General features: G+C 42.0%; 2 protein-coding genes across 2 annotated transcripts; both read right to left on the bottom strand.

The window, feature by feature from the left end:
* Nucleotides 1-8,493: 8,493 nt before the first annotated feature.
* LOC311150042 (neurogenic differentiation factor 4-like) lies at nucleotides 8,494-9,612 on the bottom strand (the record flags this gene model as incomplete). Its single annotated transcript, XM_084187285.1, has 1 exon — nucleotides 8,494-9,612. The coding sequence occupies one exon, from the start codon at nucleotides 9,610-9,612 to the stop codon at nucleotides 8,494-8,496; it is 1,119 nt and encodes a 372-aa protein (XP_084043411.1).
* Nucleotides 9,613-25,200: 15,588 nt separating this feature from the next.
* On the bottom strand, nucleotides 25,201-26,169 carry LOC311149941 (baculoviral IAP repeat-containing protein 5.1-B-like; the record flags this gene model as incomplete). The annotated part of the gene is made up of 3 exons (XM_084187165.1): nucleotides 25,201-25,299; nucleotides 25,711-25,828; nucleotides 26,066-26,169. The coding sequence occupies 3 exons, from the start codon at nucleotides 26,167-26,169 to the stop codon at nucleotides 25,201-25,203; spliced, it is 321 nt and encodes a 106-aa protein (XP_084043291.1).
* Nucleotides 26,170-26,785: the final 616 nt, after the last annotated feature.

The following is a 26,785-nucleotide window of genomic DNA, read 5'->3' as shown; positions in this document are numbered from 1 at the left end:
TGTCAGATCTTCAACATTATATCCACTATCAGAAAAAAACTATAGGCTGGACAGTACCTCCTACTGGAGAATGTATGCCTTGCAAAAGCATTCATCCCCCTTGACGTTTTTCATATCTTGTTGCATTACAACCTGTCATTTAAATTGATTTTTATTTGGATTTCATGTAATGGATATACACAAAATAGTCCAAATTGGTGAAGTGAAATTAAAAAAATAACTTGTTTCAAAGAATTGTAAAAAATAAATAACGATAAAGTGGTGCGTGCATATGTATTCACACCCTTTGCTATGAAGCCCCTAAATAAGATCTGGTGCAACCAATTACCTTCAGAAGTCACATAATTAGTTAAATCTAGTCAATTTGTGCGCAATCTAAGTGTCACATGATCTGTCACATGATCTCAGTATCTATACACCTGTTCTGAAAGGCTCCAGAGTCTGCAACACCACTAAGCAAGGGGTACCACCAAACAAGCGGCACCATGAAGACCAAGGAGCTTTCCAAACAGGTCATGGACAACGTTGTGGAGAAGTACAGATCAGGGTTGGGTTATAAAAAAATATCCGAAACTTTGAACATCCCACGGAGCACCATTAAATCCATGATTAAAAAATGGAAAGAATATGGCACCACAACAAACCTGACAAGAGAGGGCCGCCCACCAAAACTCACGGACCAGGCAAGGAGGGCATTAATCAGAGAGGCAACAAAGAGACCAAAGATAACCCTGAAGGAGCTGCAGGGAGATTTGAGTATCTGTCCATAGGACCACTTTAAGCAGTACACTCCACAGAGCTAGGCTTTATGGAAGAGTGGCCAGAAAAAAGCCATTGCTTAAAGAAAAAAATAAGCAAACAAGTTTGGTGTTCGCCAAAAGGCATGTGGGAGACTCCCCAAACATATTGAAGAAGGTACTCTGGTCAGATGAGACTAAAATTGAGCTTTTTGGCCATCAAGGAAAACGCCTTGTCTGGCGCAAACCCAACACCTCTCATCACCTGTGGGGATGTTTTTCATCGGCAGGGACTGGGAAACTGGTCAGAATTGAAGGAATGATGGATGGCGCTAAATACAGGGAAATTCTTGTGGGAAACCTGTTTCAGTCTTCCAGAGATTTAAGACTGGGACGAAGGTTCACCTTCCAGCAGGACAATGACTCTAAGCATACTGCTAAAGCAACACTTGAGTGGTTTAAGGGGAAACATTTAAATGTCTTGGAATGGCCTAGTCAAAGCCCAGACCTCAATCCAATTGAGAATCTGTGGTATGACTTAAAGATTGCTGTGCACCAGTGGAACCCATCCAACTTGAAGGAGCTGGAGCAGTTTTGCCTTGAAGAATGGGCAACAATCACAGTGGCTAGGTGTGCCAAGCTTATAGAGAGAGAGATACCCCAAGAGACTTGCAGCTGTAATTGCTGCAAAAGGTGGCTCTACAAAGTGTTGACTTTGGGGGGGGGGGGGGGGGGGGGGTCTGGGGGGGTGAATAGTTATGCACGCTCAAGTTTTCTGTTGTTTTTTTTGTCTTATTTCTTGTTTGTTTCCCAATAAAACATATTTTGCATCTTCAAAGTGGTAGACATGTTGTGTAAATCAAATGATGAAAACCCCCCAAAAATCAATTTTAATTCCAGGTTGTAAGGCAACAAAATAGGAAAAATGCCAAGGGGGGTGAATAATTTCGCAAGCCACTGTATCTCCAGCTACCCTTTGGTCTCCTATCCAGGGTTTTAACCAAGCCCAATCCTGCTTAGCTATGATATTTGTCACTGACTATTACCAATCTGCTGTTGTGAGAATGATTGTTGAGAGACCTCCACTTAAAAACGAAATAGATTCACTTTTGCCATCAAAGTCATTCCAAAGGGTAGGTTTAACGGAGCAAATTAAATGTGACCATACTTTGTGATTCATATTTCATCAATGATGCTATTTAGGGCTATATAGCATTTGAAAAGTAATTAACAGCTATTCTTTCAATTCAATCCAGAATACAACTAAAAATAGACAATAAAATAGGTATAGGGTTTCAAGCTGGTTGATTTCAAATGTAAAGATATTTAGTGATATTGAATTGTGTTTGGTTGTCAACGCAATCAAATATCCACATTTGAAGGAGATGTACTGTATCTTCTACTTGGATAGTTCCATCTGTGTCACTGAGTCTGGCTTTAATTCCAGTTTGTCTACAAATTAATAATTGATATGTTGGATTCACGTCTCTATCTCAACCAAAAATCAAGGTTTTAAGAATAGGACTAAATCAAATTAAACTTTATTTAAAGTGCAATTAAAGTTTGATTTGATGTAGTCCTATTATTTAACTTCGATTTTTGGTTGAGATGGAGAGGTGAATCCACCATATGAATTATTCATTTGTGGAAGGAAAACTGGAATTAAAAACTGGAATTAAAGCAAGACTAAGTCAGTGGCACAGATGGAACTATCCAAGCAGAAGATAAATCGCCTCCAAATGTTGATATTTGGTTGCGTTGACAACCAAACACAATTCAATATCAATTTTGAAATACCGTAAATAGCCTAAAGTTAAGACTATCTAACAAACTAATGTATCGTTTAACCTTAAAATTAGTAACACATCCATGGCCAAATTCTAATTTTACTGTAACTATAAATGTCTTCTTATGTCATCAAATAAAGTTTGCATGTTCAAGATAGCATGCATAGTTCGTCGCAGGTCTGTGGAGATCTTCACAATCGAGCGGCATTGATCACTTGCACCATGTACTTTTAATGTAATCTCAACTGCAATCCAAGTCATTTGGTTCTGCTATTAGATGAAGCACACAATACCTGACATTGTATTCCCATTTGAACTTTGGTTGTACTTTTAGATGGTTGAAGGCATAGTGATAACACATTGTAAATTCAACTAACTTTTGGCTGACTTTTTGAGTGGGTGAATAAAGGTTGTAATCTCACGAATCAACCATTGTCTCAGCCAAATATGACCCAATTATCCATGTTGAAATGAAGTGGTGTGCCCAGTGGGTTTCCACAACAGTTGATTCAGCTATTATATGATATCTTGTCTTTACAACTGAGTTTTAAAGTTACTACTTCCTCTCTAATTGAGGAGTCTCTACTAAACAAACTAACTAGTGTTCTCCTATATGTAAACAGTGTTGTGAAAGTGGGTGGCAAATGGACAGATGGACAGATGTTCCCAACAGAAAGTTTATAACGTGAACTGAGCTCCAAATTAGACCCCATCTGTTACTCCTGTGCCTAGTCCCTCCCTCTGCTCTCCCCTGCATCTCCTCTCCTCCTCCACCCCTTTCTCAATACCTCTCCTCCACCCTACATCTCCTCCTCCATTCCTCCTTCTTCATCCATCACTACAGGTCCCCTGTTGCACTGCTCCCAAACAGCTCTGGTTTCACTTACAAAACACTACAAATGAATCACTTATGTTCAGAGTATAACTTAACTCACCCATTGCATGTTCTCTCTCTCAAACTAACTTTACTTATTCCTTTTAGCGCCTACTAAAGTGGAGCAAAGGGCCTCAAGGAAGCTCACCCAGGCTTTTAGAATATTTATCAGCGACCAACATTGATTGGCCAGAGAATCAACAGGGAATGTAACAACAAAGGTCAAAGGACACAGTGGTCTTGACCCTGGAGAACAGTTCCATGACCCCCATGACATCTCTGGTCCGGACAGGACTGGACAGGACTCCCTTCGCAAAGCTGACACAAGCAGACCAAAGAAACACTCGGCTCGGCCTGCGCTACGTGACTCCTTGCATAATATCTGAAAGGAGAGAAAAAGGTCCTTTGTCTCTATCCTCCTTTTACTCCTTCACCTCCATCTCTCCATCTCTCTTTCTCTCCCGCCATGCCTCTGATGGCAGCAGTGCGTGATGCTAGACGTCAGCTCTCTCTTCTCTCTCAGATGCTCTCTCTGCTCCGGGCCCTCCTACCTTGCCTTCTTTCTGTGCCCTGGCTCTTCCAAAGAGACCCCCATCTGTCCCTCCACTCGCCCCATTGTGGGAGCCTCAAAGCCGGGCAACTTCCACAAAGCAGTGGGCGTGAGGAGGGGGGCCAGGGTAAACAGGACAGCACCAGAGCCCATTAGAAGCTCTTTAACTCCGACACCCTAGTACTTCTCACACAGCTCTGGGAGGGGTAGGACCCCACCCCCTCATCCCAACCTCACAATATCACCTTTTATATCCACTCACATACGTATTAAGTCCGCCGATCTGCTCTCTTTCTCTCTTTCTCCCCCCCCACCCCCCATACCCCATACCAACTCTCTTTCTCGCAGTTTCTTTTGATACCATTGTTCCATTTAAACTGTTTTCCCTTATTTTTCTAACTAGTCCCACTGAAATACTTCTGTGTCTCCATATGGGCAGGAGTACTGTATATTTAAGCAACAAGGCATGAGAACCTGGGGATTATCGTGTGATAACTCCCGACTAAGGGCTGTTCTTAGGCCCGAGGTGCTATAACTCCTATCAACCAATCAGCATCCAGGATCCAAACAACCCCTTTTATAAGTTGTGCCTGGTGTACTTGGAGAAAGGGTATTGTTTTTAAAGCAGTGAACATGGTTGTTTCTATACAAGGGGGTTCGGCTAGTGGCACATGTTTACTCTTGTCCAGTGAAAATCGTTTTGGTGGTTGTTGTAGAGTTGTGTCTGGTGACGTAATATCATGTGGAGTTGTGCAATGTAGAGCTTAGTGGTATCAAGCCAAGTTCATGACATACTATGTTTGACACTATGGATGGGAGTTTACTTCTGTGTCTGATCTTACCCGACATCTCTTTAATTTGTATTTTTCCCTCCCCCTCTCCTCCCCAAGACAATCTCGTCCTGTCTCCCCTGTTCCTTTATTGTTTTCCTCTTTCTTCACCCCAAATCTCTTCCTCCCTCGGTCTATCCCTCTTTCTTTCTCTCCCCAGCTGCTCCCCTCGGTCCCAGCCGTCTCAGTTTCAGGACCCGCTATACCTCTACCACCTATGCACTCCTTTCTCTCTTCCCCTCATGCTCTCCCTCTTTTCTCCCTACATTGTATGTGACGCTGCGACCCAGGAGGCGAGAAGAGGAGGAAAGAAAGAGGAGGAGGATGGAGGGAGGGAGGAGAGGAGAGGGAGGATCACAGTGTTAGCCCCATCTTAAAGGCAGGCTAGGGGATTAACTGCAGTGCAGACACTGATTAAATCCTTCCAGCAGCTCCTATGGACACATTAATACCATCTTAATCACAATGCTTTATCCCTCCATCCAGCCCTCCATCTAGCTGGCCCCTATGGATCAGGATCTCTCATTTTAGTGGGAGAGGCTGTTGTTTGACCAGTGGATTAGTAATGCTGTGCTCTGAGAGACAAAAACAACAGATAGAGAGGTTCAGACAGCACTTTGCTGATCCATTCTCTACATCATCCAGTCACTCTTTTTCTATTGCTCACTTTTCCCCCTTTTTTTAATCGCAACTGAAATGGAATATTGCCTGCTCTGTTGAGTAAAGATGGATTCAAAATTCTGTGTTGTTGATAATGTGACTCCAATGTTCAAAATACCCCAGATGCTGTATATCGTCAATTATGCATTTATTCTATTTTATCTTTATTTTACCAGGCAGGTCAGTTAAGAACATATTCTTATTTACAATGAGGGGCATGGACATACATAGGGCAGATTTCTCCCAGTGCCTGCATAATTATAAGATGTAGGTGGCCCTGGCCCTGTGCACATCAGTCCATGTCTGTGGATTGAATTGCGTCACAGATGACAATGACATATGCACTGTCCCATGGGACTGACTGACTGACTGACTAGCCACAGGTCGCTGTCTGCTGCCCACACGCTGGCCAAGATGGCATTTTATATACGGTAAAAACCTTTTTGGCACTTCCTTGCTCTATCTGTCTCTCTATCACCTCTGACCTTTAACACTTTTCCTAATCTTTTTAAAACATTAAAACATAATGTTTCGGAAATTGCTATCTGATATTTAATAAATATCTCCTTCTCTACTATTTCATTTATTTCAGAAGGATAATCCACATTCCCTTCCCCCACCACTTAACAAACACGCCATAGCAAATATAGCAATGGCACAAAGCAGTAGCAACACACCAGACATCAACTCTTCCAGCACCTTCTCCCTGGCCAACGTGTGTGTGTGTGTTTGTGTGGAGCTATGTGCCATTCCTATGCCCAGGCTGAGAGATGAGGAGAGAAAAAAAGGAAAGGAAACACTTGTGAATGGATAGAGCAAGGACCTCATTCACCTCTGCTCTCTCACACCCTGCATCCCTATTTCTCTCCCTCACTTTTTCTTCCCCGCTCACTCTCGTTCTCCCACTCTCTTTCCCTCTCTCCAATTTGTCCCCAGCTGTCCGTCAACCCCCCGTTGTTCTCCCAGCTGTCTTTCATATCGGAACGAGAAGCGCCACAACAATACAGGTCAGGGGTCAAGAGAAAGAACAGGCTGCACTTACAATGGACCAGTGGTGCCCACTAAAACAATCGTTCCCTTTTTCTCCCTCCCTGGCTTTTCTCTCATGCTGCAGGGACTGGAGGGACTGGAAAAGACACAAGCCTAAGGAGAGGTGGATGAGGAGGGGATGAGGTGAGAGGGAGAGCTTTTGTTTTGGACAACAGCCACAGAGGCTCCTTCCTCTTTATTTCCATTGGCTAAAGGACCACAATGGTAAACATAGACTCACACACTCTTTCTCTTGCTCTCAGCTCTCCATCTTTGCACGCTGTCACCCTGCCCTTTGTCTGTCTGAAGAACCATCATATTCTACTATGTCAACACGGTGCTGAAACAAATCCTTGTTGCCAGAGTCAAACTTAAACTTTTGTTGTTTGTCGAGTGATATACATTGTGTTGGAACTTTACCTGAATTTGAGCAGCAGTGCTGGTAATGGGTGTCAGAAAAATAATTTTAGTTGGGCTTCAGTTTACTTTTTTAAATGTTATATTAATGTTATATACAGTATATACATGTTTTACCGCAATATTACCAAATAGATCCCAGAGTGATGAATGAGTGGCTTTTTTAATCTTAGACTTTTATAAATACAGTTTGTAATAAGTTTTGATTAAGATGTTTACTAAGCTTGGATTTGGTCCAAACATGTTTTGGCATGAGGTGTATAGGAGAATGTATCATGGGGAGAGAGAGAAAGGCTTCCATGACAGTCACTTGTTCCCCAGGCCTGTTTTCCCATGGCCCAGTGGCCCAGTGTGCCCCTTCCTGACCTGGCAGATGCAGGGAAACCCTGTAGCACAGCCCAGGAATGACATCACACACATCTCCATCAACATTAACCACAGGACCCCATTATCAAAACAAGCATTGTCTTTTAGTTTATCAGCTGAATGTAAATCAATTGTCTATATTATATACTGAACAAAAATATAAACACAACATGTAAAGTGTTGGTCCCATGTTTCATGAGCTGATATAAAAGATCCCAGAAATCCACTGGTCCACTGGTAATGTAACTACCCATATCCAATGGCACTATGGAGTAAACTATGTACAGCTGAAACTGATATACTCTATCTGGTAGCCTATATCTGATGTGTTCATTTGAGTGAAAAGACAATGGCAAAATGTGTTGCTTCAGAAATAGTATATAATATAAGAATATTTATTCAATTAAGTGCGAAACAGCTAAATATTTACAAAAACAGTATGACAAAGTAGTGACGGACTCCACAAGAGACAAAATCCTGAAACATACTTGAAATGCTTCATTAGTAAAGTCGCCAGTGACTGAAAAACTATATACCAAGAAGACACTAAAACAAAAACAGTGCTGAGAAAATTGCAAAAATTAACATAGACAATAGTTATTCAAATAAATATTAAATACGGATATAAATTAAATGCATTTCTGTTCATATGACTAAAAGGATGCTGGCTACAGTATGGGCCTCAGTGCAGAAGTTTAAGTAAATGAGTGTAGAACAACATTGTGTGAAACATTTTCTCTCCATCCTCAAGCACACAAGAGAGGACTTTCTTTCAACCCAAGTACCCTTGTGTTTTAGTAAGAAATATCCCTGGTCATGAATGTCTGTGACAGTGTGCAGTGCTTATACCTGGATATCTGATTTGGTAAAATAGTATAGCTACATATAATAGGAACTGAGGGAAGACTTATACAGACCGAAAAAAATTATGACAATACAAATAATGTCAACACAAATAATAAACAACAATGAGAATAAATTAATAATACAATTAAGGGTGCATCTTTATCTCTTCAATAGTTCATTATGATCAGGTAGGTTGAGTTTAGTTGAGTCTCTCTCTCAGAGCATTCCATGCTCTCCCAGAGTAGGATACCAGACAGTGTAAACGTCATATCATTGTCTATCTACACAGTCATTCATAGAGCCACGGGCCTATGCATGTGCAGAAGGGTTGGAGGACCAGAGGCAGGGCTGTGTATGGATCTCTCCCCTGCCTGGCCAACCAACTTCACTTTCCCCTTCACTCACTGTAGATAGTACCCATCTGTGAGGCGACCATGTGTGGTGGAGGGAAGGAGTCGAAGGCCTGGATGTCTAGGGGCAATTCGTAGCGCGAGGCCTGGAAGAGGTGGCCCTGAGGCCCTGGCAACCCGGCCAGGGAGGAGGGGGGGTAGTGGGGTAGGGACGAGAGGTAATGGGCAGGGTGGGAGGGGTAGTTCCTCTCAGCCTCGTGGGGGGAGGGTTCCTGCTTCAGGGCAAAGTTGCCACTGATGCTGAGGGGGGGCGTGAGGGGCCCGTCGTAAGGGGGAGTGCCATTGCTACTACACTCATTAGGGGAAGGGTGCTTCTCGTAGGGCCCTCCCTCAAAGCTCTTCATATGGAGGAGGTGGGAGGCCTCCAGGGACCCGTAGGGGGGGCTAGGCAGGCCCGGAGAGGGGTAGTGACCACTCAGGGGGTGATGGCCACCAGGCTGCCGTGCTACACCACTAACAACTCCTGGAGCTCCTCCAAAGGGCTTGTCATCCAGCTTGTTGATCATCATGGGGGAAGAAGGCCCCAGCTGGAGACACCCAGCCACCAGGTTGCTAGTGGGCTGGGACAGGCCTTTACACAGCATCTCTGTGAAGCCGTGGCTTTCTGGGGACTGACCACTCTCCAGCACCTCAGACAGGGCCCAGATGTAGTTGCGGGCCAGCCGCAGGGTCTCAATCTTGGACAGTTTCTGGGTCTTGGCGGCGCAGGGCATGACCTTGCGTAACACATCTAACGCGTCGTTCAGCCCATGCATGCGGGAGCGCTCACGGGCATTGGCCTTGGTGCGTCTCGCCTTGAATCTCTCCTGTCTGCCTCTGGCCATCTTCTTCTTCTTGGGCCCCCTCCGTTTGGGCGCCTTGTTCTCTCCATCCATTCCGGTCTCCTCGTCATCATCATTATAATTGTCTTCCTCCTCCTGATCCTCCATGTCTTCGCTGCCCAGCTCTATGCTCCCACAGCCTCCTGGGCCCAGGCCGTAGCGCCCGCCCATCTCTGGACCTCTCTCTCCATCCTGGGAGCTCAGGTCCTCCTCTAGCCAGGCCAGGGAACTGACCAGCTCAGGCATGTCTCCTCCTCCAGGCTTACCAAATCGTTTGGTCATCATTGTGATCTGAGGAAAACAAAACACATTTGGTCAAGCTCATGAATCAGCTGTTTTATTTTTCTTCATTGTTTGCAATTGGAATTGGTCGACCTATCTCTTTAACTTAATTCCCAGTAAACTGTTTGCCTATACATAGACAAGAGAGTATAATTTCAGCACTGTCATGTGGACAGCGCACACTGGCAGGGACAGCTCATTTTCCATTCCAACAGAATGGATGAACATTTTACCAGATACAGAACATCTCTCAACTCTGACAGCAAAAACAACTTATTCAAATTGAAAATAGCACTATCTATGCATAATAATTTCCTTCCTTTGTAGGACGATCTAATGTGAGAAACTTTGGGGATAAACTCGGTGGTTCCCTGCTGTTTATGCCATGGTGGTTTTGGAGATGCTGTCAATCTGGGACATGGCGGGATTTAATCTGGTTATAAAACCCTCAGATTAAATTGAGGGTAGTCTACAGAGCCAAGTCAACAAACACGGTAACAACCGGACCAAATATCTCCTGCATCAACAGTTAAATTTGATTTGCTGAGTGGAATCAGTACCGTTTTAAATCCAATTTTGAGTGGAATTGTATCGAAAATGCCACAATAGATTGATATCTGAGTCCGAAGGATAAAAAACGTTCAATGGGGACTCGAACTTTCCTAAACACACCAACAACCAAATACATTTCTGTCTAAGGACACACAAAATTGTTCTACAACTAAGTCGTCCTAGTTAGTGATTGTGAAGTCGTGCGAAAAAGTAGCACAGTTTACTATAGGCCTATAAATCATGAATAGCAACAGTGTATTACACACAGACTCAACTCTGTCTAGACTGTATGATTAACAAACAACATAACTGTATTTGACACTGACAATAGTATTGAATATGGTACAATACAAACCATATAATCTATATTTATAACAGTCTATATCAGGTTAATACATAAAGATAGTGGTATCACGCTTTCTTGTTGATAAAATACCATAATGCATTATAGTTGTTTGGTGGCATTGGCATAAGCCCATTATGAAGAATGCCATCGTCATCAATTGCCTTTCCTGTTATAGAAAATCGTTTTTTTTATTTTTTTTTATCGAATATTAAGGCAGTTTACAGTTGTTTGTTTCTGTTGGCACGTATTGCAGAAATATGCATAGGCCTATGGGTTGATCCTCTATGACGAATACTAAATGATCTGAAATAGAATCACATGAAATGCAATTATTTTATTAACATAAAATCAAAACGCACCTGTTTATGTACACAACTCGCTCTTCCAAACTTGTCAGACGTCCGGCTAACTTCCAAAGTCCCAGTACCAAGCAAAATGACTTTATAGACAATCCTCAACTGATGCCGTTTCTCTCTGTTGCGCAGTGTCACAGTCCTTTCCAAGTTCCTTTTCGTTCCCTCAGTTATACAATCAGTGCGCGTGGGACTTTCATCTCGGACTGGCATGAATATGTCTGAGTTTAGCCTTTAGGAGGTGGACTGGCCACTCCCACGAGTGTCCCACCCATAACATTAATCTTATCCAAAGGCGTGTGGCGGGCTCGTGGCCAAAGTGTCTCGTCCAAACAACCGCACATGCATCACCAATCTTTGTGTGTGTGTGCGTGCGTCTGAGAGAGAGAGAGAGAGAGAGAGAGAGAGAGAGAGAGAGAGAGAGAGAGTTTGCGCAAATGTCCACAATTCCATAATTATTTCATACAATATTGTGTCCACAATTGTCCATAACAACCTATGTCATACATTATTTTAATTGAAATAGGCAACCATGAGATGTATTAAGCAATTCCATTTTGAAGCTGCCTTTCCAAATGTGAGAGGCCTATATGCTACGGTTGTTCCGTAACCCAATTTGTATGCAAAATGTTTACGTTTCCTTAACAATTTTGATGTTCATTCTGCACAACACTTAGATTATTAATTTTCGTTAATGCTCGGATGATCATTGGTTGGAATCATACCCATGATTACCAAAGCGCGCAATTTTGAAACTTTTAGTTATGCATATTCTGAAGAAGGGACGCTCCTTCATCGCGTTAGGTGTAAGTGATTTTGACAGCTTGGTGTGGTAAGATTAGGTGTATGCGTTGTTCACCCGTCCATTAATTTGCTTCTTCTGATTATTAGCCTCATATACCCTACTCCCCAGTCTCTGTGCCCAAGAACAGTTGAAAGAGTCAAGCAGCAAATACGTTTATCTGATTAAAACCGGTTGGGGCGCCGGAATGCTCTGGGAATATACAGTATCTATTTTTAAATAATAGTTGGGTTGGAATTGTATCATCATTATATTAAAATAAAATGTGTAAAGCGAAAGTAGATTTGATATACAACTCAAGACTAAATCATATCTGACTAAAAATAATTCATTCGTTTGCGAAATACAAATAATTTCCAAGTTTAATTGTGGATGTTGTAAAATGGATGGTGTTTCAAAGTTAATTGTAAAATGGATGGTGTTTCAAAGTTAATTGTTTCAACCGATAGTTTAAAGGGTATTTTAGGTTTAATATAACTTGTTTTTAAAAACACTTTAAACACTTAAAACTGTTTGCACACATTAAATGATGTAAATGTAATTGTTCCATTATTCCTACCCCTCCATAGACTGGCTGACGCTACCGTGACACAGCGCAGGGAAAGTTGTGACTGGTCTGGACAGGAGGCTGTTTGTTAAATAAATATTCGCTCTGAAATGGTGTGACAGGTTTGATTGGTTCTCTCAAAACTTTTTTTCATCTGGGGTTTAGACCACACATTGTTTGGATTTGAAAATCCAACCGTTGTAACGGAAGGGGGTGGCTCTGCATGTGGGTATTTGAGTGAGAAAGACACAGAGGAGAGCCAACCAGTTAAAGCACAGCCTCCTTCATTATCGAGGCATTGTGCCAACATCAAAGAGTAATTCCAGACTCTGAAGTCAGGAAGAGAGTGAGGTGTTAGCCAGACTAACATTTACCATAATTTAGTTCCGTTCCTTACCTTTTTCCAATTTCACAACAAATGCCAAGGCATAACAAACACAACATATGTGATGTCCCAGTGCATGGTGCAGGGCGAGCCTCGACACAGTAGGGACTCTATTGTGGTCAGATGCTATTGACAGCCGGGGCTTGCGGCGCACGTGCCCCCGCATTGATCTATGGTGCTTGCAACTGTGCTCTTGGGCTTTCTTGCACTCTCTCTCATCGAAAAACCTACATCGGCCTACATCTCATTTACATCTCCTTTTGGTCTTTAGCTCATAGATATAAATATAACATATTGCAGCATCATTGAGTAAAATTTGCATTTTAAAATCCTATGACACTAAGTTGCTGGGCTAGGCTGTAGGACTCTCTAGATCATTGTAGGAACAGATGGTCAGATATAAAAACGGAAGAGGGGGTGCATCTGTTGCTTGTGTGTTCACACGTCACTTGCCTGCCTCACTTGATATCTCGACATCCATACCCACGTGGCCTTTTCATTCCTCATCAGCGCATTGCACATGTGGGCGTGTGGATGGAGTAGGGACGGTTTGGTTTTTATGTGTGTGCGCGCTTCGTGCAAATGAGTGTGTGTGCATGGCATTGTCCAATGTGGAAACCAGAAGTAGTCGTGTGTGTCAACAGTTTGTGCAGCCAGACCCAGTGTCTTCTATGTGCAGCCCCCTGCTCCCACTTAGCTCCATAGTCCCCAGGTAACTCCTGTCCCCCACAATCTCTACCTCCCCTGAGTCCATGCCAGTCCTCATCACACCTGCAGCCTGCTCTGGGAATAGTAGCTCTGGGAATGCTGAATAGTAGTGCTGCCTAGCTTCCCACAGTCGTCCCCAGTGTCCCTAATGACAGACTAAGGGGGAACTTGGGAATTGTGTTCTTCCTGCCTGCTTCAATTCTGTGACTAAAATATCCAGTTTGACAAATATCACTAGAATATTTGTTTAATTAGGTGATTCCGCCAATATTAACAAGTGCCCCACTCACGTGGGTAAGGAAACAAGCTTTGATGGTTTGGGGGTTTTAGTAGGTTTTTAAATGCTGCTTTTGTTGTTATGATTGTTGTTATTGCCCCCCCCCCCCCCCCCCCCCCCCACCCCCCTCCTCTTTTAACACAAAAACCCCTGCCACAAGTGAGTTGTCTCTCGCTCCTGCCCCATGGGATGGATTTAGAGGGGAACGGGGGGATTCTACGCTACTCTGACAGATGGGTCTCTCTCTCCCTCTCCATCGCTCGCTAAAACACAGACACACACTGGCACACCGAGACAGCACAAATACAATAGGAATTAAAGCCGTGCACACATGCTCCCTCGGCCGGGCTGAAAGCTGAGCCCCTTGTAGTAATCATAAAAGGATGGAGGGAGCGTGGATGTGTGCGAAGGGAGGGGTGTGTTTGGAAGGGGGATGGGGGAGGAGGGGGGAGTGTTGTGTGCTTGTTTTTAACTCGAATGAAACGTTTGCCTTATTTGCCTGTTTCAAATCTTTTTGATTCAAGATACATTTTCCTTGCAATGGACCTCTCAATTTTCGTCACAAAGCATATTTGAAGTTGAACCGTTTCAAGTGACAAGTTTTACCCCTCACACTGTTTACTCCTCACACTGTTTACTCCTCTCCCTGTTTACTCCTCTCCCTGTGTCTTCCATCTGTATGTCTGTGTTTTCTTGTCTGTTTATCTGTCTCTGTATAGTAAATGTGTGTGTCCTATAAAATCGAGTCCCCCTCAGCTTTCTCTATTAGCTGTTGACTGAGGCTGAATATACATACAGACTATCCTGGGGGAGAGACTAAGCCCCACTGAATGTGCCTTACACATGGGGAGACATGCATGCACACACACACTGTACGACTGTGGACTTTTGACGTCTACATGCTCTCTTTATTATTGCAATCCCAGTGTCCCCTCAGGGAAATCGAAGAAGGCGAATAAAGAGGCCAGAAGTAGAATGAAAAGGGAGCTCCTGCCTCCTGTTCCCGGACAGGGAGGATGGGAATGAGACTGAGTCTGTCTCCATATGTAAATCAAACCAATATTATATATGGAGATCTGCCGCCTAATTGGAGGCATACAATTGGCCATTACCACGCTATGCCACCTGCTGCCAATGGGCCTGCAGCCCCTCTAAACATGCTGCAGCACCTCGGCAGTAGAGACTTCGTGTGATGGATGCAGAATCAAATGGACATGCATGTACTGTACTGTACTGTAAATAGACATTTCTCAAACCATAAAATCTTAGATTTAGGTAAGAGTTAGATGGATTGATTTCAGGAGTCAAACTTTAAGTCAACAGGTTGCAAGGAGTGTTTCCTTATATACAAAGTCGGCTTGATGAGATTTTTAGCAGGTGGGGCACAGACTGAGCCTTTTACAATTCCTCGAAGGCAGCCAATGGATTAAAATCACACTAAAGTGGCCAATATAAAGAATGGGGAATCTGCCTTGTGGCGTCTACATCTAACAGTGGAGATAGAGAGCTATTAAACAAAGGTGACAGTAGTTTCATATTCAGTTCTCTAAAGACACTACAACCTCCATTCCATCTACCCTCTGAGTGTCAACACTGTATTTGGGAGTCCTGGGAGATGGATGTTGGTGAGGGGGGAGGGGGGAGGGGGGGGGGTCCATCTGCCATGCTAGTGGTCCTGGGGGAGTCAGGCATATCCCAAGGGGGTTTTGGGAGCGAGGGAGCAGGAGGGAGAGAGCGAGGGGCCTGAATAGATTACACCAATCCACTAATCAAGGGCGGTAATCTTTGTGTCTCTCACACTAAACAGTGTTAGGGAACAGTCCCACTGCTCCAGACAGAGCGATAGCATTAGGAGGAATAGGGAGATTCAGGTATCATCTATAAAATGAATCTAACAACAGAGATTTCTTCTTCTGACATTTGTTTTTTGAATGAGAATAATAAATAGGTGTGATTGGCAAGGAGCTATAGAGTGTGTCTGTGATCAGGTGTTTGTGTCCCACAAGTGGCCCCACTGATTCCCTGTGTGACTATTATGCAAATACAGCAGCATCCAGGCATGCCAGCAGCCTGAATTAGTCCAATGGATGAAACGTGCTTTTAATCAAATTAGATTACCATATTGATTTGATCATTTTACTGATTTATTGTGTAAAAACTTAGGTGAAATTGATTGATACTTGATATGCAAAAAAAAAAAGGTCATTTACGGCAAAGGAAATTGAGATGGTAAATGTTTTACTTTCTGTGGATTTCCACAAAAAACTTTTATCAGTCCCAGGAATCAGGCATATAATCTCTTCACAAAATGATTACAATAGATTGACTTTGTCCCATGCCAATCACATTCATATAGAGTAACCATCTTCAGCACTTTTTTATTTCTAAAAGGACTTTGTCACACTATCAGTGGCAACCAAATTCAGCTGTAAAGTGTCTTATCTAATGTAAAAACTAAAAGTGATAATAGTGTGTTAAACTCATAAAAGACAAGCAGCGCAAAATAAAAGAATCAAGTTGCCTCTAGAGTCATGGTCCCTCGTCATGCTGGTTTTGATGTTGGGCAACCTATCTGAGTCTGGATTGAAGCTTTCTGAGTGGGTAAAGCTGTACAGGCCTAGGGATGAGATGCTTAATGATGGAAATGAACTGATCCTCCAGGGCAAAAGGCTCTTCAGCATCATGGATTAAACACCTCATCTACCTCCTGCAGTCTAAGTATTGGCAGGGCCTGTGCTGCCTCCAGCCCTCTAAGCTCCCGGTCCCCTCAACTTATTGTTTAGTTCGCCCCAGTCAATATTAAGCTTGGCTAATGTGATCTAGAGGCAGCTGCATGGAGGAGTCCTGGCCTGCGTCCCAAATGTCACCCTATTCCCTGTGTAGTGCACTACCCCTATGGGCCTTGGTCAAAAGTAGTGTGTAGCTTGCACTACATAGGGTATAGGTGTGCCATTTGGGATGCAATCCTGATGATTACCATGACACAGCCGTAAGAAGAGGAGGGGTATAGTATCATTAAAAATAAATCAGGTGCTGGGAGATTCAGCATGGCAGGGCAGAAGGGGGGGAGGGGGGTTGTAAGACATTAGTTTGGGAGAATTGGTATAATTTCATTAGGGGACCCCAAAGGAACCATTGAAACATTTCCTCTTAGTTAGAATAATTCAATTTATTCCCACACCACAGGCCTCAGAAGTGGAAAATAAAATAGAGTTTGTTTTGATAATTGACCCTTCCTGGGAAGCCCAATTCTCCATTCAAACACCGGCGAAATCCCATCACAATGATCTCAAACTGTGTTTCTAATACATTAAATTATACACAGACGACCCCTTGCTATTCAGGAAACTCTTGGGTATGTTGTGGTGGACTGTCATTACAATTGTTTCACGGGAACCTGGTAAAATTATGTTTGTAGTGTAGCTAACCACTGAATGGCTCTGAATTCACTGTCAGCATGCAGTCAAAGCTATAACCACGTTTGGAGCTAACTAGTGCTCTCGAATTGTATTGCTGATGTCGACAGCAGATGGAAGTTGCATTTATAACATTTCTAACTTAGCTAGTTAACATACATTTTGAGAAAACAAGTTACAGTATATTAAGTAACTAGCTAGCGTTAGCAACATTTGGTTGTCAATGAGACTGAGATGAGAGCTAGGTAAACAGCTGAGCTAGGCAACAATGTAACAAAAGTCTAATTTTGACTCGGAAAATACTCTATCAACAGGCTCTGCATTCTCCTGGTACACTTTGCTGTGTTCTAGTGTACTATAAAATAGACGGCTCTCCTATTCTTAACACTTTGCCAAGTCATATTCAAGGTTACAACTACCTTTCTAGAGGTTCTGATGGTTCTAGCCTTGAGATGCATTTTTACAGTATTTCACTTTTTCATGTGTATAGTACTGCTTACTAGGTGTTGTCCAATGAATTCTGTAACCACTCCCCCTTCAAAGCAGGGTTGATTGGAAAAAGCTGTTCAAAAGAGGACAGTATTATCATATCTTTGTACTCCCTGACGAAGGCCATGCAGCCGAAACGCGTTGGCGTTTTAAAACTTTGTTTCCATTAAACATGCCATACAAATAAAGGCATTTTAATTAATTATATGAAGAGTGCCTTGGTCCTCCTTTCTTTTTGATGACCAATTTACCCCTTTTACCAAAGAGCACCTTCTGTCTACTAAAATCTACTACTGTGTACCTTAGCAGCACTTCCCTTCCTTCTTTTTTTTCTACTCCTGGTACACTGTTCAATTATTTAGCCATTTAAACATTAATTTTTTAAAGAAAACACTCAGTTTTTGCCATAGCTCTCACTGGCTTTCATTTGATTTAAATGGGAGCTTGTCTAATTAATTGGTATAATGCCGCATTCAAAACAACTGGGAACTTGGAAATCTCAGACTTCTGACTTACATTTACATTTTAGTAATTTAGCAGACGCTCTTATCCAGAGTGACTTACAGTTAGTGAGTGCATACATTTTTCATACTGCCCCCCCGTGGGAAACGAACCCACAACCCTGGCGTTGCAAGCGCCATGCTCTACCAACTGAGCTACAGGGGACTACAGTGCATTCAAAACAACTGGGAACTCTGAAAAAATAAGAGGTCAAATCACGAGGTCAGTGATCTTCAGATCAGAATGTCGGAGCTCTAGAAAGAGGCCCGAGTTCCCAAGTTGGAATTCCAAGTTGGATGACCGTTCAAATCAATTTTCCCCAGTCGGAGCTCATTTTCTTCCCAGAGTTCCTAGTTCCCAGTTGTTTTGAACACAGCAATAGACTGGAAGACAGTTGCTATCCATTGGAACGCTGCGATTGGTTGCACCACATTCTGGGGCGGGGCTTAGCGAAGTGTCAATTGAATGATCTGCAAGACTGAATATTCATTTTAGAGGGTTCAGTTAAAATAAGGATATTGCCATAATAGGCTATAGGGCTGGACAAGCTTTAAATTGAGCAAAGGTATTGGGTTATAAAATGGCCCAGAAGAAATGTTTTGGGATTCTGATTGCTGAAATGTTTTGGGATTCAATTACCTCAACTAACCTGTACCACCGCACATTGACTCTGTACCAGTACCCCTGTATTTAGCCTCCCTACTGTTATTTTAGTTATTTGTTATTTTTTACATATCTATTTTTTACTTAACACTTATTTTTCTTAAAACTGCATTGTTGGTTAGGGGCTTGTAAGTAAGCAGTAAGGTACACCTGTTATATTCTGCGCATGTGGCAAATAACAATTGATTTGATTTGATTTGATTTATTGCTCAGTGGTGCATGGTTTATTATTGTTATGGGGGTATTCCGAAAACGTGAGGACTTGCCCCAGCGCCAACTAATCCCTTTAAACGGTTTGAGACGAGTGACTGTGCTGTCTGCTCGCCAGACTCGGCTTTATCTGTCCTGTCATCTTAACATCAACCTTCACTCAGCTGGGCCCATGTAGGGGCAACACATCTATTAACAGAATACAGACATTGTTTTGAAATATTTATAATAAAGTAAAATACATTTTGAATGCAGAATCAAAACGTTGTGTTCGGAATGAAAAGCACACAGTTTAGGTGGTCGTTTTTCTTAACTCTGCACATTTAAATATTCAATATGCTAAATGCGCCAGAAGTGCCTTTGGTCGCGCTGTGAGGGTCGTATGTCGCTATTATTCTGACACTCGAGACATAAACGGTGATTTCAAGGGCCACTGAGCGCGCGATGGATGGTGCCTAAAATCCATTGAGGGGTGGAGGGCATCGATTATTCGGAGAGCGGTGCTACCAGAAGTTGGCTAGTAGTCTACATCTCTGGATGAATTGGTACTTCTTCTCTGTAGTGCTAAACGTAGTAATTCAGCAGATAATTAATTAGAAATGCTAAAACAAAGAGAAAATACACCGGGCTATTATTAGGGAATGCTAAGGTTGAAGCAGTTTTAATTTAAGGGTATGATCCAATTTATTAGGCTACAGGCAGTGCTTGACTTTTGCTGGAGCTCGGAGCTGAGTACCAGCACCTCATATTTTCTACTGCTCGAGCTCCTGTTCCTATTGATTATAGAATATCAGCTCAAAAGTATTGTGGAGCTCCTGCACCTACATGTAAACAGTACCGGCACCAAAAATGAGTGCCAGCAACTATTTCAGTCCAAGTCAAGCACTGTTAACGCAAACTGCAAGAAGCTGGAGATAATTCATATTAGGCAAAAACCCACTGCACAACACGTCATTTCAACCTCGAGAATTGGGTAATATTTGGTAGATACATTTATCAATGAGATTCCAACCTATTTTCACCTACTCAAAAAGACAGCCAAAGGTTTGTTGAATTCCTAATGTGTTCACTATGCTTTCAACAATCTAGAATCGGCTTCCTATTTCGCAACAAAGCCTCCTTCACTCATGCTGCCAAACATGCCCTAGTAAAACGGACTATCCTACCGATCCTTGACTTCGGCGATGTCATTTACAAAATAGCCTCCAACACTCTACTCAGCAAATTGGATGTAGTCTATCACAGTGCCATCCGTTTTGTCTCCAAAGCCCCATACACTACCCACCACTGTGACCTGTACGCTCTTGTTGGCTGGTCCTCACTACATGTTCGTCGTCAAACCCACTGGCTCCAGGCCATGTATAAATCACTGCTAGGCAAATCCCCGCCTTATCTTAGCTCATTGGTCACCATAGCAGCACCCACCCGTAGTATGCCCTCCAGCAGGTATATCTCACTGGTCATCCCCAAAGCCAACACCTCCTTTGGCCGCCATTCCTTCCAATTCTCTGCTGCCAATGACTGGAACGAATTGCAAAAATCTCTGAAGCTGGAGACTCTTATCTCCCTCACTAACTTTAAGCATCAGTTGTCAGAGCACCTTACCGATCACTGCACCTGTACACAGCCCATCTGAAAATAGCCCACCCAACTACCTCATCCCTATATTGTTATTTATTTTTGCTATTTTGCACCCCAGTATCTCTATTTGCACATAATCTCTTGCACATCTACCATTCCAGTGTTGATACTAATTGTAATTATTTTGCACTATAGCGTATTTATTGCCTTACCTCCATAACTTGCTACATTTGCACACACTGTATATATATTTTCTGTTGTATTTTTTGACTTTATGTTTTTTTACCCCATATGTAACTCTGTGTTGTTGTTTTTATCGCACTGCTTTGCTTTATCTTGGCCAGGTCGCAGTTGTAAATGAGAACTTGTTCTCAACTGGCTTACCTGGTTAAATAAAGGTGAAATAAATAAAATAAAATAAACAATCTAGAAGCACAATCAAATTCCAATGGAAAATCAATGTCTGATTTTTGGTTTAGTTATCACCTAAATTTGTTATCACTGCTATTTCAACCATAACCTCCCGAGTGACGCAGTGGTCTAAGGCATTGCATCGCAGTGCTAGCTGTGCCACTAGAGATCCTGGTTCGAATCCAGGCTCTGTCGTATTCGGCCGCGACCGGGAGACCCATGGGGCGGCGCACAATTGGCCCAGGGTAGGGGAGGGAATGGCCGGCAGGGATGTAGCTCAGTTGGTAGAGCATGGCGTTTGCAACGCCAGGGTTGTGGGTTCGATTCCCATGGGGAGAATAATGTATGCACTAACTGTAAGTCGCTCTGGATAAGAGCGTCTGCTAAATGACTAAAATGTAAAATGAAAGCACACTAAAATTCAAATGGGAATACAATGTCAGATATTTTGTTTATTTATACAACAACTTAATGTGTTATCATTATGCTTGATCTAATAGCACAACCAAATGACCTGGATTGCAGATAGTTGAGATTACATTAAAGTACATTGTGCAAGTGATCAATACCGTTTGAGATTATGTGCAGATTATTATAGCAATTGGGAACATTTCCACAGACCTGGCATGGGAACCAGAACATGCACGCTTTCTATGATTACATAAGAGAATATTTATTGTTACAGTAACTTCAAAATGTGGCCATGAATGTGTTACTAATTTAAAGGTTGAATAAATACTGTTACATTAATTTGTAAAATAGCCTTAACATTAGGCTATTTACTGTCTTACTAAAGTAATGTTGAATTGTGTTTGTTGACAAGGCAACCAAATATCAACATTTAAAGGAGCTGTATCTACTGCTTGTATAGTTCCATCTGAGCCACTAGCTTAATCCTATTCTTTCACTTTTATTTTTGGTTGAGATGGAGATGTGAATCCAACATATAATTTGTTAACTTGTCAACGAGTTAATAGGGTATTTACCATATTGCAAAAGTGATACTGAATTGTGTTTGGTTGTCAACGCAACCAAATATCAACTTTTGAAGGAGTGGACTCTTCTGCTTGATCGCTCAATCTGTGCCACTGAGTCTGGCTTTAATTCCAGTTTGTCTACAAAATAACAATTGATATGTTGGATTCATGTCTCCATTCCAACCAAAATCTAAGTTAAAGAAAATGACTAAATCAAATCAAAACACATTTTAAATGTACTTTAAATACAGTTTGATTTGATTTAATCCTATTCTTTAACTTTTATTTTTGGTTGAGATGGAGACGTGAATCCAAAATATTAATTATTAGCTTGTAGATTCCATTTGAAATCAACCAAAGCTTGAAACCCTAGGCCTATATGTATTGTCTATTTTTTGTTGAATCCTGAGCTGAATTTAAACAGTAGGCTAGCTGTTGATGACTTCCCAAATGCTATATCCCACTGGGCACATACTTCAGTTCAATGTCTAGTTTTGATTGGCATTTGGTTGAGTTGTAAATTCAACGTGAAATTAACAAGAAATGTAACCATGTCATTGGATTTAGGTGAAAAGTTGGGTGACTTTTTTAAAATCAAATCCGTTTTCCACGTTGATTCAACATCATCACATTGAATTTTTTTGTTGAAATGACGTGGAAACAACGTTGATTCAACCAGTTTTTGCCCAGAGGGATAGGCCTAAATAGCATCATTGATGATATATGATTGATAAAGTATGGTTACATTTCATTTACTCGGTTGAACCTACACTTTGGAATGACTTCGATAGCAACAGTGTATCTATTAAGTGGAGATTACACAAACAATTGTTCTCACAATAGCACATGGTAGAAGTCAGTGGCAAATATCAAAGCCAAGCAGGTCTGGGCTTGGTTAAAACACTGAAGGGATAGCTGTAGATAGATCAACTCTCCAGTAGGAGGTGCTTTCTAGCCTATTATATTCTTATGGTGGATATTACATTGAAGATCTGACGTTGTTTCAAAGGTACAAATTCAACACATTTTATACAAGGTTTGTCTATTTAGAAAATTGGTTACCATGATGTCCTGTGGTTACCCTCAAAACAACAGTTGCAAACTTTGTTCAAAGCCAATGTATTTTCCACATCGATTCCATGTCACAATACATTGACAAATTACGTTGAAACAACCAGTTTGTGCCCAGTGGGACATCTTGTTCTGACATATGGGACTTTTCAAATGTAGCCTAATACAAATACAAGTTCCACTCTTGTGAGATCTGGATGAAAAAGACAAGACAGTAATGTGGACAGTGCCATTTTAAATATTACAGCAAACCTTTTTTCCATTCTTTCTTTTCTGGAAAAAAATGTGAATACAGCCATTACAGCTGTGAATCATTTTGAACGCGATTCTACCAAGTTTGCACAACTCTTAGGGCAACATTTGCTCATTGTTTTTGTTAAAATTGCTAAATCATTGATGAACAGCAATATTCAAACTTTGTCTCTGATTTTCAAGCAGAGTTAAGTCAGGACTGAGACTAGGCCACTCAGGAACAATCTTGGAAAGCTAGTGTGTCTTTGGCATTAACATTGTGTAATTGTCCCACTGAACAATTCGTTTTGTGTAGTGTTGGATTTGACCCAAGCCTGTAGTTTTTAATCTAGGCCAAAATTAATTTCTTTGCCATGTTGTCTTTCAGTATTGCTTAACTGCCTTGTTGCAAACAGAATGGATGATTTGGAGTGGATTTTTTAACACAGGCTTCCTTGTTTTCACTTTGCAATACTGGCCAGTAATGTGGAGTGAATGCAATGCTGTTGCTCCTCTCTTTTTTCAAGCATTGTGGTGGCAGCATCATGTTATGGGTATACTTGTCACCGGACTGGGGAGTTTGTCAGGATCAAAATAAATATGAAAAGGGGCAAAGCCCAGATTAAAATGTTGAGGGAACCCTGCATTAGTCTTCTGAATATCTAACCCTGGGACAGAGTTTTAGTTTTCAGCAGGACAATTACACAAATGCTAATGCGAAAGACACACCAGAATGTTTTTCTAGTAGGTGCTGAGTGCTCCTGAATGGTCCAGTATTGGTGCTTCCACCAAGTATTAACTCTGGGGTGTGAAGACATACGCAAACAAGACATCTTTGTTTTTTATAAATTTTGAAAATACTATAATTTGTCTTTCACCTTGAAAATGTGGAGTAGGTTGTGTAAACTGGTATATAAAAAAAAGTAATTTATTCCGTTACATTTAATTTCAAGGCAGGAAAATGTAAAGACTGTGCAAGGGGTGTGTTGACTTTCACTAGGCACTGCATATGTCGGAGTAAGACAATAAGCAAATGAGTGCTTAGGATATTATTCTGTACATGTCCCATACCCCTCATCGAGTCCATGGAACACTTCCTCACAGTCACATGACATGATCTATGCTAATGCTGCTGTGACAACTAACTGCCGATTCAGCAAAAAATCCAACTGATACTCTAGCATCCCCCTCCAACTTTTCCTCTCCAGGAGCACCCCAGCGTCCCTGTGCACCGTCTCAGTCCTATAGCTCAGTACACCCCTATGTGCCACGCCTCTCCCTGCTGAACGCGCCCCTATAAGCGACAGATGTTACTAGGGCAACAGTTGGTATTGAGTGGGACGGGCTTAAGGGGCCATCTGTCCAGGGTCAAGGTTTGAAAACATGAGGCAGAAAGAAATGGTGGCGGTGGCACGTTCAGGAAAACCCAACGGCAAGTATTTGGGATAAAAAAATCAGGAAACATTGTTATTTTGTGGGATGTTCAATGTGTGCCTTCTTTCAGTCATGATTGCCCCGGGGAATTAGGGTCCAGAAAGTGTCTCAGAGGCTGCGTTTACACAGGCAGCCCAATTCTGATCTTTTTTCTACTGACTGGTCTGTTGACCAATCACATCAGATCTTTTCACAGATCTTTTTTTCAGAGCTGGTCTGATTGGTCAAAAGACCAATTAGTGAAATAAAAGATCAGAATTGGGATGCCTTTGTAAACGCAGCCAGAGTAGTGGTGCTGAACTAGGATCAGGTCCACCCTGTCAATACAATCTTATTCATTATGATGTAAAAAGCAAAACTGATCCTAAATCAGCACGCCTACTCTGAGAGGCTTTGTGAATATGGGCTGGAGAACCTGAGCTATGGTACACATCTGCGACATAATGTTTGAAAACAGCACTACTCCAGTGTGAAGGCACCACCTTGTGGTAAGAGGCAATACTGCATAACATTTTAGAAAATCCTGCAATACTGCATTAAAAGGTATAGAATAGAAAAACTGTATCAATTCACACCAAAATATTTACAGATAAGAAAACACACACCAAAGGCTAAAATATACACTCCTTAATGTCAACTACATTATAGGTGCCGAATCAAACAGCATTCTCATGTAATCAACTGTTTCCTCCACCTTATCTCGAAAAATGCCGATCTTCAGATGGAAAGTCTTCCTCTGCAACAGTAGAAATTACATGCTATTGACACGGGCAAACTCCAAGTAATACACAACTTAGGCCTACAGAAGTCAACTGAAAATGACCCCAACCCTACATCAAGTAACAAATAGCTTGTGAACTTAAAGAAAATACTTAAAAGCACAACTTTCAGTCAAGGCATGAGTCTACACACAGCAGAAAATACAGGGACAATGTGCAATGCATGTATATCAAGTATTTGCCTTGAATGAGAAGATGTAGGTGTATATGATGTATGATGTGTATGACATGTGCAATGTGTGTGAGGCTGCAATGTATATGATGTTTAGCAGTATCTGTCTAAGACATTTTTCCCATTGGGGACAATACAGTTTCTTGTATAGAAAACTGTGTCAAAATATATATATAGGGTAGGGTTGGTGACTTACAATGTAGATGCGCAGTCTTTCCTGCTCCAGATGATAGAACTCAGCCACAGTCAGCTCCTCAAAGTCTTTCCTCATGGCCAGGAAGCCACAGTTCGTTGAGCGTTTGATATGCTCAGACCTACGGACAACAGAGAGTGGAAAGAGAAGACAGAGACATGTAGGTCATTAAAGACTCAATTATTATCACAGTGACAACTCTGATAATGCAAATGTCAAAGGTGTAGAGTTTCGACTGAACAATAATGGTATTGAATCCAATGTGAATGGTGAGGAGGATTTAATGGTGGCTCATACAGTTAGGGCACAGACCAGTAATAACTCTGGGCCCTGGTTCTAGTGTAAGGACCATACTTACCATGGGTTGTCCTCAGGCTCCCAGCACTCCAGCTCTCTGAGACAGAAGAAGCAGCAGGCCACGTCAGGCTCGTTCTCACTGGGGCAGTGGACAGACCCTGCCATTTGCAAATAGACACACTGTCAAGTCACAAAATAGATCTACCATAGGCCTATGGGTTGATGCCCAGCAGCTGTGGTATCAATGATGGGTAGTAGGCAGAAACTAGAGCCCAGAGGTTTTCCTGGTCCGGGAAAGCCTGTATGTACAATGACATAATCCACAGACTTTTGGTACATTAGGAGAGGAGTTGGAGCATAAAAGCTCTAAAAAGGCATAGAGCCTCTAAGTACAAAGAAGAACTTTGCTTTATGTTTTTTGTGTATTCTCTGTTAAATGTTTGCTCAGCCCACATGCTCACACGCTCCATATATCTAATGTATACAATAACTATGTATTCATACTATCACTCTCCCATTGCATGGGATGTCCACCGCCCTCATGTCTGCTAAAATGTTTTATCTGGTTCTTTAGTGATAGACGGAACAGACAAATATAACTTTGATTCTATACAATAAAATAAAATAAAATAATCCTACTTATTACATGGAATGAGCACAGGCTCCATGATAACAAAAATAAACAAATGGCCCTTGAACACTTACAAAGATTGTCAGCAGATGTGGTTTTCCTTCAAGAGTTACGTTTAAAAAAAGGAGAAAGCTGGGTTGGAGAGGAGCT

The sequence above is a fragment of the Coregonus lavaretus genome (assembly GCF_964263955.1).
Source record: "Coregonus lavaretus genome assembly, chromosome: 22".
Lineage (NCBI taxonomy): Eukaryota > Metazoa > Chordata > Actinopteri > Salmoniformes > Salmonidae > Coregonus > Coregonus lavaretus.
This window is presented reverse-complemented; position numbering and strand designations above follow the sequence as displayed.